We start from the raw sequence: 22,356 nt of genomic DNA, 5'->3' as shown, positions 1-22,356 counted from the left end.
TTGTGGGATTAAAATGCCAAGTGTGTATTTGTATATATAGTTTAAATAACATGTATGACTTGCTTATGAGAAAGCTCCCATAAAAAGCATATTTTTGAATTCATTAGGGGTTTTTGTTAATAGCTGCCATATGTTCCATTTGAACTGTATCCTCAGGAAGTGATTTAACATTTCTGGCAATAAAGCAATTAAAGAGGATTTTCCTGCTGGCCATATGGGTTCGCTGTAACTTCATATTTTCTTCTCTCATTTCTCAATGGAACAAAGGGAAGTCTACTAATAGCTTCCAAATGAGAGAAGAAAATTATTCATGGTCTTTTGTTATTTTTCTCTGTGATATTCAAATGATAACAACTTTTCCTATGGCTGTACTGACTCTCCAGTAGTTCTCCACATGCAAAGATTTTCATTTATGTTGATTTGTTAAGGTATTTTACAATTGAATTTTTTAAAAGCCATTAAAGAGAAACTTTTTAGTAAAAGGGGAGGAAACAATTTGCTTTCTCTAAATGAGGTCTTTTAAAGCTGTGTGTGGGAGCTTGGACTGTGTGTGTGTCTGTTTATGTTTTTAGACATGAAATGTGGCTGGGGAAATGCTCATTTTGACGTGCCCTGCGGAAACGTTGTAGACATATGTTGATTCATTTGGTCTGTTGCTAGAATGGCTTTCTGCACTTACAGAAGGACCTCAGCTGGATACCTTTTAGGAATTTACACCAACTACACAGAAGCTGCTAACATAAATGGTAACATAAGTAATGGGTGTGGTAACTGAATCCATTTTCGTATAATGACAATTGAAACATTCTAATTGATTCAATTTCATCTTGATGATTTCAGGTGAAAATAGAGTAGGATTTTTCCTCTTTAACATGTTATTTTTATTAATATGTCAGTCATATAACTTATTTAATATAAATTAATATATAATATATATTATATAAATGCATTTATATATCACCTATATAAATTATTTTCTTCTTAGTGTTTTATAATCGGGATAGACTACTACCATTAAGAAGGCCCTTTGAGGGAATTCCCCAGCAGTCCAGTGGTTAGGACTCTGTGCTTCCACTGCAGGGGGCACGGGATTCTATCTGGCTGGTCCCACAAACCACGCAGCGTGGCCAAAAAAAAAGGCCCTTTGAAAGTCAACCCCTTCGAATACTGGACAGCTATGACAGGCTGAAAGATTCTACTTGTAGGTTCCATGTAGGGAAAAAATGCTACCACTTATTTTGTGCTTTCTCTCTTTATAGGCAGTGCTTGTTTTGCATGTTTTCAAATATTAGAGATGCTCATGCAGAAGTGTCTGGAATATTCTGTTTTGTTCTATAGGAATTTCCTTTATTTGCCTTTTTAAAAATGGGAAGAATCAGTGACAGTAAATTATTCCTTTCCCTCGAAAACATTCACTTTTATTCCCACAAAAATATTTTACAGTAAATTTCAAAATGGTTAATTACCTCCTTAGAAATTGCAGGCAAATGTCCCTCAGTGATGGAACGGCCTCAGTCTCAGATAAGAGCACAAGAGCCCATTGTGGGCACAATGGGCAACAGGAAGAGGTTGGGGAGTCACATTTTTTGGGAACACATGAAAGACAACATTAAAGAAAAGAAGGTACACTGGAAAATGCGTTTGTTTCCATGTCTATTTAAAGACTCTTTTGAAATCACTCCAGTCTGTGATATTGTTAACCAGTCAATGATTTCTGTTTGCTTTCATCTGAACAAAGAAGTTCATTGACAAGCTGTGTCTGATTGGCAATCTGATATCATCTGTTTTGGTTTACGAAGTCTTTCTCCAGCTTTGACAGTCATCGTTCTTTCACTGAAAACATAGACTTTATTTTTAGAGCAGTTTTAGGTTTACAACGAAACTGAGAGGAAGGTACAGGGTTTTCACTTAAAACCTCTGCCCCACACATGCAGAGCCTCACTATTAGCAACAGCCCCCAGCAGAGTGGTACATCTGTTACAACTGATGAATCTACACCATCACATTATTAGCACTCCAAGTCTATAGTTTATATTCGGGTTCACTTTTGCTGTGGTCTACTCTACAGGTTTGGACAAATGTATAAGGATACGTATCTACCATTATAGTATCATACAGAACAGTTTCATGGCTCTAAAAATCCTCTGTGCTCTGTTCATCCCTCTCTCCTCCCTAACTCTTGGTGACCACAGGTGTTTTTACTGTCCCCATAGTTTTGCCTTTTCCAGAATGTCATATATTTGGAATCATATGGAATGTAGCCTTTTCAGATTGCCTTTTTTCACTTAGTAATATGCATTTAAAGGTTCCTCTACGTCTTTTCATGGCTTGATAGCTCATTTCTTCTTAGCACTGGATGATATTCCATTGTGTGCTGAAGGACATCTTGGTTGCTTCTAGGTTCTGGCAATTAATTATGAATAAAGCTCCTATAAATATCTATGTGCAAGTTTTTGTATGAACATAAGTTTTCAACTTCATTGTATAAATACCAAAGAGTACAATTGCTGTAAGAGTATGTTTAGTTTTGGAATGTTCATTTTTTGATGACATAAAATTATGAATAATTGTTTTAATATACATCAGAGTGGGTTTGACTTTATGACTTCTACGGTCTCGTCTGTGACAGTGTGTGAGATTCATGTGCAGAGAACAAAGTTCTTACTTTAATATATGGTTATATTCTAAAGACAACTAGTGATAAACTGACTCTTTCCCTGACCCTTCCCAGATATAATCTAACAAACACCTCCCTTTCAAGAACAGTACATAGGTTGCTCACTGGTTTAACAAAGTGCACTCAGACCCAAGTGGCTTGAGACAGCTGACTCCTGACTTCAGATGCCCTACCCATCCTTGGTGTACCAGCTAGCTGTGCTCTGGTGCCATCTGCAGCCTGCAGGATACACAGAGTCTGATGGGGTAGGAGGGAATTGTGGGTTAGGTGTATGTGACATATGCATATGTGAAATGTGCAGGGAAGCAGAGGTGGAGCAGTTTCGTCACAGAATGTATAGAGTAGTAGAGGCTTTCCTGCTACAGCTGTGTTTGTCATTTACTGAATGGTATAAAAATCTACAACAGTTATGTAATTGTTGGGTAGCAACTTTCTTTTTTTTGCAGTAGTCACAATTTTAACAACTCCTTTAACTCTCAAAAGTGTCCCAGTTTGGATGATAAATTATATGGGAACACTTTGCATGGATTCCATCAACAGCATCCCATGTCTCTGGCTTCAGGGTAGGTTGGCCTATGGGGAGCCCCAGTAGGGGATATAAGGCTGTGATATTGTCATTTATAATAAGAAATACATCTTTTTGATCTTCCATCTCATTCCTAGCATAGAGCTCTTAAAACCCTTGGAATTTCCTAAGTTAGGAGAGTAATAAAAGTGTCTTTTGTTACGTTAATGAGGTGGCTCTTTGACCCCACCCAGGATGGGGGCTGGCTGCCAGCAAAGCCAACCAGCCTCCTGGGAGGGGATGGGGCTGGGGATTGAGTTCAATCGCCAGTGGTCAATGATTTAATCAATCATGGCTATGTAAGGAACCTCCATGAAAACCCAAATGGACAGTGCTTGGAGAGCTTCTGGGTTGATGGACACTTGGAGATTTAGGGAGACTGGTGCACTTGGAGAGGGCAGAGAAGCTCCTCGTCCTTTCCCCATACCTAGCCCTTTGCAACTCTTCCATCTGGCTGTCCCTGAGTTACATCCTTTTACAACAAACCAGTAGTCTAGTAGGTAAAATGTTTCTCTGAGTTCTGTAAGCCACTCTATCAGCTTAATTCAACCCAAGGAGGGGGTCATAGGAGCCTCCGATCTATAGCCTGTTGGTCTGAAGCACAGGTGATAACCTGGGCTTGCAACTGGCAACTGAAGTGGGGAGGGAGGGGTAGTTTGTGTGATTGAGCCCTTAACATGTGGGATCTGATGCGATCTCCAGGTGGATACTGTCAGGATTGAGTTGAACAGTAGGACAGCCAGGAGGTGTCTGGAGAATTGCTTGGTGGTGTGGAGGAAACCCTCTCCCACACTGGGAATTGGTTCCAGAACCTCTTCAAAGGGGGAAGGAGTATTTATTCCCCTGGATCCTACATGGCATAGTTGCCTTGAGCTGGTTGTGTCCTTTTACCCAAGGTCATTGCTCTTCTCAAGCAGCTGACTTTGCAGACTTTTCCCCTCTGGGTTCTGTTAACTGTTTACTTCTCTTTGGGGCCTTGAGGTGGTGATGGCTCAGCTAGGACTAAGCCCCACAGGTTACAGCACTGACCCTTGTGTTTCTCCTTCTGCACACCTTTGTAAATAGTTCCTTTGTAACTAATCCTTCCCCATATAATCCTATTTTAAGTGTTCCTTCTATTTCTTACTGGAGCCCTGATTGGTACACTTCTATTCCTTTCTTTCTTCTATGAATGTGCATGAAAATTCCATTTCTCTTCCTGTCCCCCCTCTCTGTGTGGGGCATTATGTAGGGCACAGATTGTAATAAATGAAAAAGTCTTAAGAACCACTGATGTGTCTTTAATATCTAACTTAGTCCCAGAAAATTGCATTTCAAAAGGGTCAGTGAATTCTGAGCCTTCTGTGAGATGAAATTTGTGACACTGACACATTTTCCACTTATGCTAATGTTGACAAGGTTAGAATCATTGAGTATAATATTTGGGGAGAGTAATGCACTCAGAGAGGCCATGAAAGCTTATAAGATATAAGATTAAGTAATAATATTAACAATTAGCCACATTTTTGTTTATAAACTTAGATGGAAGAATAATTATCCATAGCAAGCATGAAATCATTAGTGTCCCGGTTGAATTGCTTCAATACTAATTTTGTATAGAAAACCTGTTAAGTGTATTTTGCACATTAGCCATAAAAGTGAAGACTTTGTAGACACAGCACGGCTAACTGAAATTTACACATAACTTTAGAAGTTAGATAAAAATTTGACATCATCATTAACTAAATGTTTTACTAAATATGTTTCCAACAAATATTTATCAAAGGCTGAGTAGGAGATAGGAGATGGTGGGAGAAGGCAATGATTTAGAGTTCTAGGGAAAAGACAGGGATGAAATGACCACATGCAGCACTTTTTTAACCAATATCACTAAGGAATGAGTGCTCACGTCTTTTGGGGGCTGTGTATAGAGGCGGGGGAAAAAAAGGCAGGGTGGGGAGGGCCTGGATTAAAGGCACTAGGCAAGGCCAAATAGGAAGGGAGAGTATAGAAGGGGAGATGTTTGAATCTGGACTATTAAGAGACCTGCATTTACAAGGGCAGGCAGAAGCCGAAGAGAAGGGAAAGAGGTTGAGAAAAGAAAGGTAGAGAGAGAAGCTGGTCAAGAAGAGGCACGTGAAAGTGGGCATCAGGGGGGTCAGCATTTCATGAATAGCTAGACAAAATGATAGTAAAATGCCTCAATGCCACAGGGAATAGGCAACACATAGTAAGAGGTGACCCTTATCCAGCACATCCTCTGTGCCAGGCACTTTTCTAAGCACTTGGCACATTTTAACTCATATAATATTAATAACTAACCCTACAAAGAGAGAACTGTCACTATTCCACTTTATATATGCGGAAACCAAGTCATATAGAGACAAGGCGAATTACTTGCCCAAGGTCTCACCATTTGTAAATGGTCAAGCCAAGAACTGAATGCAATACTTTAGCCCAGATTGTCTGTGTTCTTAACCTCTATACTACACAGCTTCTTTTGGACTTTTCTGTAAATACCTTCCACCATAGGTAGCAACAGGAAAAAAAAAAAAAAAAAAGGAAGTTAGAAACCAAAGATATTGGTATTGTTTTTAATTACTGAGGAAGAAAAAAACCTAACTGGAATGTGGGCTTAAAGGAGTAATTGACCATTCATCGTCCTCGAGATGCCTAAACAGGTGGGTGCCGTGGATTTGAAAGGAGCAGGGAACTTTAACACAAAGTGAGCCCTGGCACATTTTCCTTTTCTACATGTCAGTCCTGGGCAGGCTGCCCTTTCCCCCTCTTCCTTTGCAATCAGACATTGCTGGCTAAGAGTTCGTGTCCTGGAATAAAAGGAGAAATCACTTAATTTTTATGACCACACTAGAAAATGTTTATACACTTTCATGAGACAGTTGAATGCTCTGTAGTTTAGCCTCATGTAATGTCTCTCTTCCAAAGCATCACAACTAAGTGAAGCTCTATCCAAAGCCGGTGCTGACAAAGGAGCACTTCAAATGGAGCTAGTTTTTGCAGATCTGGAATTTTTCATCAATCAGCAGGGATGCCCAAGGGCTGATTTATACTTAGAATGGGTATACCTTTCATCAAAGTCAAAAGTAATTGGTTTAGTGGTTGTTTAGTTTATAAACATGTTTGTGATTATGAGTACATCAACAAAATAAAAACATCCCACAAAAATGAAAGCAATATAGGAAGCATAGAATAGACACTTGACCCTAGAAAGTAACTGCATGATAACTGAGATCCCATTTTCCCCCGTGGCAAAGAATGCTTGCAAAACATCATGCCCTCAACACCGCCCCATTATTGTCTGCTTTCCCCAACCCACTGCTTTCAGGATCCTCCTCCAAACATTGTTCAACTCTGTGACTATTAAGGCTGACAAAAAGCTGGTTTGGGTTTTAAATGATCAAATTGGCACTAAGTCAAATGATTTCTGTTCTGAACATCAGCAAAATGCTGCTTTATTATCTTAAACCTCTTCCTGATCTCCATTTGGAATATTTGGCCTCTTGGTGACTTCTGCTCTCTATGAAATGGGTTGAAAACTTGTTCTATCAATTCTTCACTTTGAGAACTTGGGCTCCTGTTGGGGTAACACTAAACCTTTGTATTGAGTGCCCAACTTCATCCAATGATCTATTTTCTGTACTTAACAAACGAACATATTTGGTAACATGTTTTAAAATTAAAATATGAAAACAATGTCATATTTTCCATTTTTAAGGATTACAATGCAGTGAAATCCCCAAACCACAAAACTGATATCATCCCAATTACTTAAAATGCAAAATCTAGTACTAAGAAAGAATAACACATTTTTGAATACTTATGTTTATTAATCTATGCACTAAACAGGGAAACAGTCAATAAAGGGACTGGAGATGGTAAAGTGATTCCAAAGTGAAGCAGTTCAGTGCATTTGGGTAACAGAGAGAATGGTTCCCTCTGTAATGAGGCCTTTTTTCTCTTTCCTATGAGCCACTGTCTTTTCTATAGGAAGTTACCATTATATGAGCCCTGACTCAGGAGCATAATTCATCCAGTTCTCAGGGTTTTCTGAAATTTCTATCTTTATTTAGGTAAGAAACAAATATACTTTTTAAAGTGTCTGTTATTTGCAGGCTCTCCTGATAATGATTCACATCAAATCCACATGGCCCAGATGAAAGAGTGACCTATTTTTAAGTGTCTTTTGTAGGAATTCAGTAAATGTACTACATTCTCTGGTAGGCCTACTTTTAATTCCCACAACTGTTTTCCTTACTATTTGGGTCAAAATTCAATTAACAAACAGTACTTTTCCATATATTCTCCACGCTGAGAACCTTGAGTACTGGAAAATGAAAGATTTATTGAAGTAGGCCTGAAAAATATTTCTATTCAATGCCTTATTTACATTAGGGTTTTGAACATGTATTTTTTTCAAGAACTATAGTAAATTTTCTTATGATGGGCAAAATTCAGAATAAAAATAAATCAAAATTGCTTTTATTATGCTTTAATTTGTTAATCAAGATATTTAAGATAATATCTACTGGCTCTTCTAGCTGGTACCTACTGCTATACAATACCCTTGATCATTTTGCCTTTGAAAAACAGCCATATGTCAGTTGTTAAAATAAACAAATACTATAGTCTTAGTTGTTATACTTAAATGTTTGGAAGCATTTTGCTCTACTCAGGCAAGGACCATAGTATTTTTATCTATTTTTACCCCCTGTAAAACTTTTGTACTCTGATGGGCACAAACTGTTACACTGAATTTAGATTATTACCTTGGATTTCATATAGAGCTAACATTCTACCATATAATTAACCCCCAAAGGACTTAAATTGGGTATTTAGAGAACTCAGAGCTAGTTCTGCAGCCTCAAGAAAATTAAACACTTTAGATCACAGTTTTTTTAGTTATAAAGTTTTAGCATATCTTTAAAGTTCCAAACATTAAATAATTCTTAATTTGTGCTGAAACGTCAGAGTTTCTCTTGAAAATGTCTGTCAGCAAGAAACTTAGCCAAACTGAAACCATATGAGTTCTAGGAAGTAATATTTCTTTACTGCATAGAGATGCTATCACCCATAGAGTTTACTGTGATGGTTTTTATATATGTTCACAAATCTTTGACTCTCCTTCCTTTAAAAGGTGGAGACTCATTCCTTTCTCTAATAAAGTATGGTGAAGTGTGACTTCTGACATGATGTTATACAAAGCATTGCAGCTTCCCCCTTGCGCTCTCTTTTGTGTGGCCTGCGCTGGGATAAGCTAGTTGCCGCATCATGAGGACACTTAAGTCCCCCTATGTGGTTCACATGGCAAGGAACCAAAGCCTCCGGCCAACAGCCAAGTGAGTGAGCCATATTGGAAACAGATCCTCCGATCCTAGTCACGCCTTCAGAAATCTTGACAGCAACCTCAGGACAGATGCTAAGGCAGAACCACCCAACTAAGCTGCTCCTGAATTTCTGACCCACAGCAACTGTGTGGGATTATTCACTGTTATTTTAAGTTGCTAAATTTCGGGGTAATTTGATATGCAGCAATAAATAACAAATCCATTTACCTATATATTTAAATGAGGAATTTATGAATATCTTTTGCACACATCTGCAAAACTATAACTAAACTAAAACTCACCTTATTTCCTTGAGATCTAGATTTTGTCATGCTCCTTTAAAAGACTGTTTGATGCTCAAAGACAGTAATTCACCCCTAATGTACAAAATCACAAATTTCCCCTGCTACAATTAAATAGCATGTTCTTTGTGGCAGACCTGGTGGAAATAGGCAGAACAACTGGCCTCTATTCTTCATTATTTTTCTCTTTCATCATTCTTTGCAACTAAGCGTTCTGCTTGGGTTGATGGCCATCATTTATTAACTTATATTTATTGAATTCCTCTGCACATTTTAAGCAAAAATAAGAACTATATACAGCATAATACAATAAAAACTTAGTCCTACCATTAAGGAACTTAGACTTTTCAATCTAAGAGTGATGTGAGCATACACAGGCATATGGTGTTCATATCATATTGACATATACACAGAGATAAGGTAACGCAACAAAGTGAATGCCTTATTGTTATTATTTATATATATATATATATATATAGTATCTTAAGTAATCCTTACAGTAATCCTATGGGGCATCCAAAAAGCGTTTCACTCGTTGGTGGTATTATTTCTTTTGAAAATAGATTTTTTTCTGATTTTAAGTATATCTTAGAGACTTAAAAAATACGGAAATATACTCTAATGCAGTGTTAGTGTAAATCAACCCAGCAAGCTGGCTTATGAATCATGTGAAATAGCTACTGTATCTCAATGCATCCCATTCCGTGGCTTCATTAGAGCCTGTCAGCAGGTGCCACTGAGCACAGTAGGGACAGTCTGTTACTTGAAAACACTCCCTACAGAGTCTGACAAATCAGATTGAATTTCTTGAGTCTTACATCAGACAGAGATCTGGCCATGTTTTTTTAAATTTTTTGTTGTTGCTCTCTTTCTCTCTCAAATGTGTTCATAAGGAAACTCTCTAAAATGCAATCGAAAGCAAACAGAAGATTTTTAGTAGCTCATATTATTGAGGAACATGTAGGAGACGTGTCTCTAGGGCAATTCCTTAAAGGTGACTTTAAAATAAGTTCTAACTTGATCAATAGGATACAGCATCCTTCTTCGTTTTCTTTTCTGTGTTAATCTGAGTAAGCCTTAGCTTCCAAACCAAATTCAAACCATGTACTTGTGAAAAATGGAAGATTGTTTTTATAGATTAGAATCTTATTGCACATCAAGCATTTGTAGAGTCTTTACTAAACTAAAAAATTGGGAATTTAAAGCAACCAAAATGCAATTATAATTGTGTTTTCCTTGATAAATATCAAAAGTGCTATGTTTGCGTGTAGCATGTTTGTATTTAAATATATACACATGTATACATTTAAAGGCAATCATTAGAGTATCAAATAGTCTTTTGACGATACTTTGGTGATGCTATGTAATGATTATTTACCATAAGATAATCCAAGTGATTGTTTGATTTGTTTAAACACTAAGTGCTAAAAGCAGTTCTGCTTTTCTTGAAATTACATGGGAATGTATATGACTACACAGAAAACAGACACAATTGGGAGTGAGGATCATAACAGAGAATTTTTTTAAGAACCTCGTAACTGATGGCAATTATTTTACAAAACAATTGGAAAAAATAAACAAGAAAAGGGAAATCTCAGAAGTTGGTCAGTCTTTGCCTGTATAGCTTGTTTAGAGCCGTGATAGCTTGGAAAGGAAGTAAAAGTGAGGCTAATGAGCTTCTGGCTTTCGGACCAGAGCTGATCCCTTGAGGACACTGTTGGATTATTTCAAGTATGGTAAGTAAGGATAATATGATACATAGAAAAAATTTTTTCTTGCTTCCAGTAGTCCTACTAAATTGTACAATCCTTCAACAACACTTCTCAAACATTTAAACGTATTCTGGGACAATAATTTTATACATACACAAAGAAAATCTCAAAAGGCCATAAATGTTGTCCTGCTACATTAAAGGCTGACAAGTGGGTGGTTTCTAAGGACCAGTCATAAGGTAGAGACATAACTTAAGCAGGCTGAGTGAACAATTTTCAGTAAATAATTGGTCTTTCATGTGAAGACAAACAGCTGCTAGAACTTTTTGGAAAATTCTATAGAGATTTAAGAATTCATTGAAAAAGAACTTTGGCACTGTAACAGATGAAAGTTAGGACTGAATGATCTCCGGGAAAAGACTGCCTTCTTGCATCACATTGTAAGACATCCGGTGGTTTATATTTATTCCAAATTAAACTAAGAAAATGGCTCTATCAACCACCCACTCAATATATACCAAAACTTAGTATTACAAGGCAATGGGGAGGATATTAAAAATTATGAAGTATAATTCCTAGTGTCAGTAAACTTGAGATTTCAGAGAGAGAAAAAGACATCCACATGCAAATTTCACTAACAATGCAAGGAACTAAGAGGTGATATTTGACAGTAAGAGGGGCTAGCTCTTTATTTAAGGAAGTCTTGCACTCAGATTATTCAATGAGTATCAGTTGACCTCTACTTAGAGTTTGGAATGTGGTATAGTAGAACACCTAAAGGCTCACAAAAAAGTACACATAAGTGTATATATATCTTGTCACTCAGAACTCAAAAGCCACCCACTGCTTTCCCCAGTCAACTTATTAAGTTGGACAAGCAACGCTGGGCCCCAATCTCTTTCTTCCACTAAGCTCCCCAAAAAAGCCTGACGAATCAGGTATGTCTAGGTAATAAAACAGGTAAAACTGGGACTTCCAGGCATTCCCATCTCAAATTAACTGGATCAGTGGTTCTCAAACTCAAGTGTGCATCGGAATCACCTGCTGGGCCCTGCTCCCAGAGTTTTCTCATTCAGTCAGTAGGTCTAGGGTGGGGCTCAAGAATTTACATTTTCTTTAAGTGATGTCACTGCTGCTGCTCCAGCGCTGTACTTGGAGAACTGCTGAGCTAGGAGACCACAGTGGTTTGGTTCTAGTTCTGAAAACAGAATCTGTGGCTGGAGTCTGGTAAGTTGATGGAAAGGATGGCATGAGATGATGCTACAGAATTAGGTGACAACTAGGTTATACAGACCTTGTAGCTTATGTTAAGCCCTGACAATCTCTCCGTGGGTTTTAAGTAGATGAGTGATGTGATCTGATGTGCAGTTTTCAAAGACTACACTGGCTGCTTTGAGGAGAACGTATTGGGAAGAAGAGGATCAGACCCATATACTGACAGGTAAGAGGTGACAGTTCAGGAAAGAGAAATGACTGCTGCTTAGGCTGCAGGGCTGGTGATGATGGTGGGAAAAAGTGGTCAGACATCACTTACATTTTGGAGAGAGAGTCAACAGCAGACACTTGGCAATGGGTTGACTGTGGGAGCATGGGAGAGGCAGATGCCAAAGAAGACGGTCAGCCTCCTGTCTTAGGGATCTAAGAAGATGGAGTAGTGGAGGCAGAGCAAACTGCAGGGCGGGTGGGCTGGGTGGTAGCAGTAGCCGATTTCCGTTTTGGACAAGCTCAATTAGACTCTTTTAAACCACTGGTTACAGGAGTGTGGAGATCAGAAGAGAGGTCCGGGCTGAAATATGAGTTTGGTGGGACCTGAAGCTGGGGAGATGAGGCTTCAGAGTATGGGGGTGCGATGTGGGAAGGGAGTAGGCCTGGACGCTGGTATTTAAGGGCCAAGTCAAGAAGGAGCCAGCATGGCGAACTGACTAGGACTGGAAGAGAAGAAAGAGAAAACCCAGAAGAGTATGATGGCGTGGAAGCTGAAAGAAGCAATGTCTTTGAAACGAGAGGGGGCAGTCTGGAGATGGGAGTGATGCTGAGGTCAAGGAAGAGAATGAAAATGTGATCACTTCATCCAGCAACAAGGAAGTAGGGGAAGGCTGGAAAAATCAGCAGAGGCGAAGTGGATACCTGGTGGGAAAGAGAAGCTGGACTGCGAGAGCTGAAGAGTGAGAGGGAGGGGAGGAATCAAAGACGTTTATTCACTGAATCATTGATTCAGACATGGATTCATCCAATTCAGTTTTAAACAAATATTACGTGAGCTCAGCCCTGGGGAAAAGAGGAAGAATTGGGTTCCTGCCTTGGAGTGGCTCATTACAATCTACAAGTGGAGACAAAACAGCAAACACCTTCTCCTTTCCCCCTCTCCCCAGACTTTTCCTCAAACAAGTATTACTTTCTGGAGTCATGACTATCTGCTGATCTCACAGAGCTTCCCAATGTTTTCATGTCAAGACCTACATAAAAAAATGATAATATTGGTACAGAGCACTGAGTTGACTAGCAGGGCTGCTTAAGGCTGGAGTTGTGTCCTAGACAAACACACCCCCATCCTTGGCTCAAGCCTGTGGGATAAGCAGAATCCTTGTCATCCCCAGACTGGTTCAGTCTGCTGTCACCTCAACCCAGGTATGGTCTGTTCTATTCACATCTAGGCTCCAGCCATCAACACTATGGTTCAAGAGCCCTAGTGGAAAGAAAAGTCTTCCAGAAATAAAGAATCTTCTACTGAGTTTTGGGGTGGCCTGGCTTTTGGGTATTTTCTTGACCTCTCCTCTGTTCTGTGAGTAGGAAATGTTATCACTACTAATGTAGTATTTATCTGATATATATTATTATTTAAAAATCTTTTTACATATTCCTATTATATATTTATTATTTCTCCATGGAAACTCTAAGATCCTCAAGGACAGGCACTATGGATACATTTTCTTTCTTTTTGTCCTGCAGTGTAGTGTCTTGCACGCAGTAGGTAACGCTTATTGATTGATACACACACAGGTATGTGAAATCCACATTCCATGTTCAGGCTTTGTTTGTAGTAGAAGAGAAAGCATTGCTTTCTTATCCAATGTTTAAAATCAACACTGATTTTTGCCTTTGGTTGGTGGACTCATCTGATACTAAAAAAACCCAGCAAAAATCTGGCTGAGGTGAAGCATTAGCAGACTGTGGGCACACAGTCAATTTTTAGAAAACTGATTATAGACATTTAACTCAATACTTGTGAACTTTTGACTGAACACGAACGTCTACCTCACTGAAGTAGGGGTGGGGTCTGTGCCTCTTTCTCTGTGCCACATTTTTTGAGTAGGATGTTGAATATTCTGTGAGCTCTGAGAAAATGTTAGTTATAGGTAATAGTTTTGAGGCCAACACATTCAAACCAGTAACTAGTTACCTTTCTCCAAGTCTTCTTGGCCAACAGGGACCTTCCTATTGTGTGGCTGATACTTCTTATCACAATCCCAGGCCCCCATGTCCCAGGTGTGTGACAACACTCAAGGGGAGGTTATGAGGTGACAATCTAGTCAGGGGCTACGATCACATACATCTGTCTTTCCTCAATACTCACCTTTTAAATTTTATTTTTGTTTGCTTGTTTAACTTTTCTCCAGACTCTCTGTGCAACAACCGCCCGAAAACAGCTATTCCAAAATACTTTCCTCACAAGCAGAGTGTCCTGAGCCTATGAACAGGTCAGCCTTACAGGTGGGGTTTCCTCTCTCTGAAAAATGCTTGCACACTTGAAATTAGGTTGAAAAGAACATAAAGAACAGATACAAAAAGGAAAAAAGATAAAGCAAAGAATATGCCCCCCAAAGCTTAAAATAAGCCTCAAGGATACCGGAGCCAGTAGAAAAGCTCACTCACTCATCTAGCACTCCTCTGAGCCGGGTTCCTCGGGTTACAGGGGTTTGGGTGACTTTCTGGCTTCTGTTACACCAGCTCCCTAGTAACAGATTCTCACACTGGTTATGCTGGGAAACTATATGGATAGATGGTTTGTAAATAAGCCCAAACTTTTACTTTTATTTTTGATGTTTGTTATTTTGTAAGTACAGGCAAAGCTCATTTTATTGTGCTTCTCTTTATTGTACTTCACAGATATTACGCTTTTTTAGTAATGGAAAGTTTGTGGCTACCCTGCGTTGAGCAAGTCTATTGGTGCCGTTTTCCCAACAGCTTCTGCTCACTTCGTGTCTCTGTGTCACATTTTGGGCATTATCACAGGATTTCATATTTTTTCACTATTACTATATTTGTTATGGTCATCTGTGATCAGTGATCTTTGATGTTACTGTTCAAATTATTTGGCTTTTTTTTTTTTAGCAACGAACTATTTTAAATTAAGGTACATACGTTGTTTTTTTAGATGGAATGCTATTTCACACTTAATAGCTATAGTGTAGTGTGACTTTTATATGCACTGGGAAACCAAAAAACTCGTGACTCGTTTTGTTGCAATATTTGTTTTACTGCAGCAGTCTGGAATCAAACTCACAGTATCTCCAAGGTCTGCCTGTATGGGATCGGCCACCTTGGTTATTCTATTACAGTTTCCTCTCCATCAATGCGTTGCCTCGTCCCCCTGTGACAGGGAGGTGAGGGTGTAGGCGGAGCTTACAGAATACTCAGTAAGGCACCCCACACCTAGGTCCTGGCAAGTACGTGCATGCTTTAGTCTTAGCGTAAAGTATTTATAAACAACAGAAGATACCCCAAGTATCAATTACTTCTGTGACTGACCCTAATTCTGAAGCAAATTGTTAACAAAAATAATTTTTACTGAGATACAAAAATAAGTCTTTCTCTCAACAATTAAACTGAGGCCTTGTGAGCATTGGTGAGCTTGTAAAAAAGAAACTTTCTTTGCTCTGTATATGCAAAATAATGATGGATAGGAGAAAATGTGGTTTTCTCCTAGGTGGCAATTCTAGTTGGTAGGATCCTTTTTTGCTCAGAGATCTGAGGCTATGAAGCCATGGCCTAGCTGTACAAAGAACAAATTCTAAGCCTAATAGTATTTTAATAAGTTTGACTCAGTGAAACGTAACACTCCAAAGAAAGCTTAGAATAAAGACCATCTAGTTTGAGGAATTCTGAGGATAAGGTATTGTTTTGTTAAAATAGCTACTGTCATGGAGGGTTAAGAAAGGGAAAGAAATCAACATGCCTGGTTTTGTCATTTAGCTGTATTCACTCTAGAATGTCTTCAAACGTAAAATGTCTATGTTCTAATTTAGAAATGATGCAGATAGAAACATCAAAAAAGAAATAAATCCCCAAACCAAAAAAAACAAAAACAAAAACAAACCCAAAATGCTAAAACTCAGGATATTCCACTTTTTCTTGAAAAATACAATCTATTTTTTTTGAAATTTCTAAGATTTTAGGAGCATAAATATTTTTACATACCAAAAAGAGTAAAATATTGATATTGGCATCAAGTCAGGCCTTGCTCCTTGTTTTAAGTGGCTTTAATATTATCCTTTCCTTGCCTTATTGTTTTTTGCTAGTCTGTTCCTTCACATAACGCGTTGAGAATGTGACCACAGGACAATGTGTGTAACTACTGAGGAGGAAGACTCAAACCATGTTAGGTTGAGTTCAGCTTCCATAAAATACAACAGAATTTTTTTAAACTTAAGAATTAGCGGACTTCCCTGGTGGCACAGTGGTTAAGAATCTGCCTGCCAATGAACGGGACACGGGTTCAAGCCCTGGTTTGGGAAGATTCCACATGCCCCGGAGCAACTGCGCCCGTGCACCACAACCACTGAGCCTGCGCTCTAGAGCCTGCACGCCAAAACTACTGGGCCCATGTGCCACAACTACTGAAGCCCGCAAGCCTAGAGCCCGTGCTCCACAAAAAGAGAAGCCACCGCAATGAGAAGCCCGCGCATCACAACAAAGAGTAGCCCCCGCTCGCCGCAACTAGAGAAAGCCCGCACGCAGCAATGAAGACCTAACACAGCCAATAAATAAAGAAATTAATTAATTAAAAAAAAAAAAAGGATTAGCTTCAGCATTTTTAATGACCTTTAAGTTGCACATAATAAAATCTTGATTGGCCAGACTATTTTGGAAATGGAACATAAATTGCATTTTTTCCTTAATGTAGCTTTAAATTTAAAAAAGGAAAAGTTTATTTCAACCATTGTTGAAAATCACTGGAAAGTGGATCAGGATATTTTCTTGCCCTAGCAAATAAAGCATAATGAACACAATGCAATCTTTCTTTGAAGACTTTGGTTCTTGCAATGTGTTCAGCTCCTTATCATCTGAGCTGCACACCCCACCCTCTATTTTCAAGAAGTACCTGTTGGGGTCAGAGAATGAGCAGAGTACACACAGCATACCCTGGAAGCTGTTGTAATAGTAAATATACACTGTAGGTGATCTTCTTGGGTTTGCTTTTTGTCTGAGAGGTAAATTATAAGTAACTTGATTAACCCATCAATTAACCCAGGTTAACTGATACTTTCGAGAATTAAGATAATGTACAACAATATATTTAAATGTGATGTTTTCTGAATTATACTGAGTCTCTACTAAAATGGATGCATAAGGGTGATTCTGTGATTCTGGAATCTCCTGTCCAGAAGTTAACAAAAATGGGATCTCTATTTATCCTCCCTGAAGACAGAGAAATGGATTAAATCACCTCTCTGGAATTTCTACAGCACTGTGAGTCTACAAGTTACTTGAGTAAACTTTAAGTAAGAGTTATTTAAGTAAAATAACTAATTAAATTTATTTTTTTAAAAAGATGATAGTATTTTCATATAGGACTTATTACTTCTTCATATATAATTTTTAAAAATTTTTGTTGTCTTTATTATTATTAAAATGCATGAAAAAATCTTGCAAAATATCTGTTCCCTACCAATATTATATGAGTTTTTCTTTGAGATGCAGAATAAGAATTTTGTGACTCAAACTGCTCAAAGGGAGAACTTATTTATTTTTTCCCATTTATTTTATTTTTTCTAATTTAATTTTTATATTATAGTTGATTTACAATGTTGTGTTTGTTTCAGGTGTACAGCAAAGTGATTCAGATATATATATATCTCCATTCTTTTTCAGATTCTTTTCCTATATAGGTTATTATAGAATATTGAGTAGAGTTCCCTGTGCTATACAATAGGTCCTTGTTGATTATCTATTTTATATATTTTATTATCTATTTTATAAATATCTATTTATATATATATATAGTAGTGTGTATATGTTAATCCCAAGCTCCTAATTTATCCTTCCCCCCACCTTTCTTCAAAGGGAGAATTAAAGCTGCGGTGGGAAATGGCTCTCCAATTTCTTACAAGATTGTCCTTCATTTCTTCCCATTTAAAATAGGACTTTATTTAGAATATATAAAACAAAAAGCACAGCAACCCAAACTCAATGCGAGTTCCTAAAAGGTTCAGAATGCCTCCTTCTCCTTCATTACCTAACATCCATTTGTCAGATATCTACAAACATGGTCACTTTCTTAGGCTCTACATCAGCGTAGGAAACTCACTATAAGATGTTAGCAAGCCCAGAGTTAGTCAGACACAAAGCATTTTTCAAGCATCTTCTCTGTGTGCCAGGCACTGTTATAGTACTGGGAAAACCATGACAAACAGAATCAGAAGAGCCCCTTCTCTCAGGAAGCTAACTTTGCAGGAAGGGAGATTGACTAGAAACATCAAAACAAATAAGTTAATGTCATATTCAGATAAATATGAGGAAGAAAATAAAATAAGGCTACGTAGTTTTGAGTGACCTAGGCTGGGAGAGTGAATGGGAGGTGGCTTTAGCCAAGGCAGTCAGGGAGGTCCACTCTCTGGAGGTGGCATTAGAGTTGCAAGCTGAGCAATGAGATACAGGGAAGCACCAGGAGCTGCAGGTGCAAAACCTTTGGGATCGAAAGGAGTCTGATGTGCTCTTAGTACAGAAACTAGGTTAGAGTTGGTGTAGCAGAGTGCAAGACGGGGGAGAAGAGAGGAAGAGGTCAGGGAGTCTGTGAGCCCTTGTAGGAATTTTATGCTGGCTGCAGGGGAAAGCGACTGGGAGGGTTTAAGCAGGAAGAGTAGCTTGATCTGATTAGTGCTTAGAAAGATTACGCTGTGCCCAGGATCCACTGAGGGTAGGAGGGAAGGCAGGGGACCAGCTGGGACACTGGGAAACAATGGAAACTTGAGCTGGGACTGTGGGAGACAAACATCACTTGTCTCTGGCCAAGGATAAGGAAAGGGGAAAACAGCGGAATTTTTTGTTGGGGAAGTGGGCGGGACTTCCTGAGGCATGGATTAGATGGGTCATTTGAAGGAAAGCGAAGAATCAGAGATGGCTTCTGGGTATTTGGCTTAGATATTGGCTGGAAACCTGGGTGTGTGGAGGAGAAGAAACCCAATGTCCTGCTTTTGGCATGTTAAGCATGAAATGCTTGGTAGATATTCAAATGGAGATAGGTCATAATTTTGGCTATGCTTTCTCCATGTCTGCTATGCACCAGACACTGTTCTAAGCCCTTTCAGGCACAATAGCTAATTTAGTCCTCTCAGTGATAGCTGCAAGTAGGGGCTACTATTATGACTGCTAAGTATATAATAAGTGGCATAGTCTGAATTAGTCCCCAGAAAACCTGGCTCAGGACCCGAGCTGGTCATCACTGTGCTGAGCTGAAGCAAGAGAGAAAAGTCTGGGCTTACAGGAGAGATCTAAATTTCACACATACATTTTAGAGTCATCAGCCTACAAGGTGTCTTTAAAACCATGGGGCAGGATGGGATCTCCCAAAGAAAAGGTGTAGATGGAGAGGAAAACATGGCTGGAGACAGCATCTTGGGGCCTTCAGCAGTTTAGAGGTCTCTCGAAGAAGGAAGGGCAAAGGAAGGTAAGAAATAGCAGCTAGTGTGATTGGAGGAAACTAGGCAAATGGATACAGAATCTGTCCAAAGTTCACTGGCATTCAAGTACAAAACTTTTAAAAAATATCATGTTCAGAAGTTATGGAAACCAAGGACATGTGTGTCCAACATTTTTCTCTATGAGATTTTAATATTTTTAGAGAAAGCAATGTGAGCACACAAGAATTTATTTTCCAGATAACTTCATGTTTCCTATCAAGTCATGAGGCTTTCTGAGGTTAGGGCAGAAGACAATTAAGTGAGGGTTATCTGAACCCTGACTGAATTTCTCAAAGCATATTTGAAACTAACATCCTATTTTCCCTCATGGTAAAGTCAACCCTTGGTCAAGCTGATGAAAAAATCCCTATTTTTCATAAGAATAGACTTGAAGAAGTATAGGATAATATATATCACATATTCTGCCTTAGAGAAAACACTAATAACAAACAAAATGTTCAAGCCAAATCTAGATCTGTTGTTCCATAAAACCACAGCACCAGTTCACTTATCCACACGACACAATGTGTGCCATGGTGCATGACAATATGAAGAAGAAAAATTAATCATCCATTGTTCACTGGACCTATACTGAGACATGTATAATTATAACTTTATTAATTTCAAAACAACCTGACCTTTTGACAAGACATAGGTTTTCATAAACAATTGCTTTGCAAATTATGAAAAAAATTTTTACTTTATATTTTTGTTTATGAAGGTACATTTTAGCACTTACTGTACTTGAATTATAGCTGGGAGAGGAAAAGATATGATATGCAGAATCCTTCCAAAAATTGGAAAGAATGCATATTTCCAAAGGCTCATCTTTCTTGTGAAAATATAATTGAGAGAGTTCTTTTTCTTCTAAACCTTCCAATAGGAGCTAGAGATCATTCATCTAAATCTATGAAGCATATTTCATTTCTGCTAAAATTCAAGGAAACAGAACCTTTAATAAAGTTTATTTTTCTAACAAATATACAGTCCTAAGGTGAAGTCACTTGATTACGAGATAATATGATTTATTATCGGGACTAGAGGTTGAATTACAATGTAGAAATTATAATGTATCAAGATGAGTTATGATATTTGCTAAATTATTTTAATATTTCAGACTAGGAAATTTAACAATTCCAGGGGAAGTTTTTTAACCTTCAAAAGGTGAAGTCCTATTTTTCTCAGTGTAAGAGATTAGCTTTTGCTTTGAAGTTAGGTATACAGCTACTGAGACCTTAGAGAGAGAAAGCAGTCAAGATTAAGCAATTGTATCAGCGCACACAGCTAAGCCATGTGTTCTACTGTGGGGAGCTGCTGTGTGGTTAAAAAGAATTGGACTTATCAGAAGGCTGAGTTTGAATACGAGCTCTGTCACTTACTAGCCACATATTCTTGGCTTTAACCTCATCTTCTTTATCTATGAAATAAGAATAACATAGTATTTGCAGGGTTGTTGTGATAATTAATAAATAATTTTGAAAACACTATGTAATATGCACCCAAATATAAACTGATATTACTACTATGCGACATTAATGGTACCTCGAGAAGACAAAACCAAAACATTAAGACTGGAGTCAGATTTGTCATTTTTTCTAATACACTATAGATAAATAAATCATTGAATAGAAATGAATGATTTACTAAATAACCAGCTAAAGGAGATAAAATAGAAAATATAAACAAAGTATAAAAAGAACCAATTGTTTCTGGCCAAAGGCAGAAGGGAAAGTACAACCTCCTTCCTGGATGAAAACATAGAAATAGAATGGAGACTTGTTCAAATACTTGCTTGATGATACCTTACTGTAGAACTGAATTCCAGAATATTATAAGAGCATTTAATTTCTTTATATTTCTTCTATCCTAAAATCTTGATTATATAGCACTTAAAAGGTCTATATGAAAGAATATAGTAAATGGATATTATTTCCATAACAAGCATTGGATATTTGCAATATGGTTTTTGAGTTCAAGTAAAGATACTTCTGATTCAATTAGAATTATTTTTAAATTAAATTACTCATTATCTGCCTCATTTCAGAAAAATGAATTACCTCATTTGTAATTAAGAATGAATTCACTCATAGTTACATAAAATAATTGGTCCAATATTTTCAAAGGTCATGATGCAGGGTAATAACATATTCTAGGAAATTTGTATTTTGTAATTAATTTTAATGCCTTGTTTTGGTTTGATAATCATATTAGCATCACCAATTGTAAATAGAAAAATAGTGGGTGGATTCTGGTGTCTTGTCATGTTGTTCAACTTTACTGCATATACATGAGAGAATTTAGGAGGATAAAACAAAATAAAGAAAACAATTTCCAAGGTAATGTATATATTACAATATGTATATACATACAATACAATATGTATATACATAATTGTACCTACAAAGCACTTTTCCCATAAATTTGGTAAAATGAGACTAGGAAGTGTAACATTACTGACGTTTAACAGAGATAGATTTGCAGCAGTAAAGAAAAACTTAATAAAGTATTAACTAAATTATTGAATCAAGCAAGAGTCCCTTAGTGTCAAGAAGTAAGTCCCATTCTTTTGCTCACCCCCTTCTATAACATGCTGTGGCTCTATGCCCATATCACAGGTGAGTTACTAGTCTGACCAGCAACTGGTAAGCCTCTGCTTACTCAATTCTTGAGACAGTGGAGTAATAATAAATAGCTTTTATTGTTGCAGAAATCAAACCATTCTATAGAATCAGCAATAGTTATGGACATCTAGAATTCTACTTTCGTATACTTTATTTGCTTTTTGTTTTTCCATATAAAATGTCTGTAGGTTAATCAAGCGATTAAACCAAACACATTTACGGATTTGGATTTTTTTTTTTTTTTTTTTTTTACCA

At 37.8% G+C, this 22,356-nt stretch overlaps 1 protein-coding gene across 6 annotated transcripts in view; it reads right to left on the bottom strand.

Annotated features, from left to right (window-relative positions):
- The window catches only part of DLC1 (DLC1 Rho GTPase activating protein), a 398,002-nt gene that overhangs the window by 208,955 nt on the left and 166,691 nt on the right, over window positions 1–22,356 (bottom strand). The window contains exon 5 of one of the 6 annotated variants that reach the window (XM_036839019.1): window positions 5,989–6,049. The exons of the other annotated variants lie outside the window; for them this stretch is intronic. Coding sequence (XP_036694914.1) covers window positions 6,035–6,049 — 15 coding nt within the window. The 3' untranslated portion in view covers window positions 5,989–6,034. Of the gene's footprint in view, window positions 1–5,988; window positions 6,050–22,356 lie in introns of those variants that run through there. 6 annotated transcript variants of the gene reach the window in all.

This window comes from Balaenoptera musculus, chromosome 21 (genome assembly GCF_009873245.2).
Source record: "Balaenoptera musculus isolate JJ_BM4_2016_0621 chromosome 21, mBalMus1.pri.v3, whole genome shotgun sequence".
In the NCBI taxonomy this organism is placed as follows: Eukaryota; Metazoa; Chordata; class Mammalia; order Artiodactyla; family Balaenopteridae; genus Balaenoptera; species Balaenoptera musculus.
Note: the sequence above shows the minus strand (reverse complement) of the source record. Positions and strands in the feature narration are given on the sequence as shown.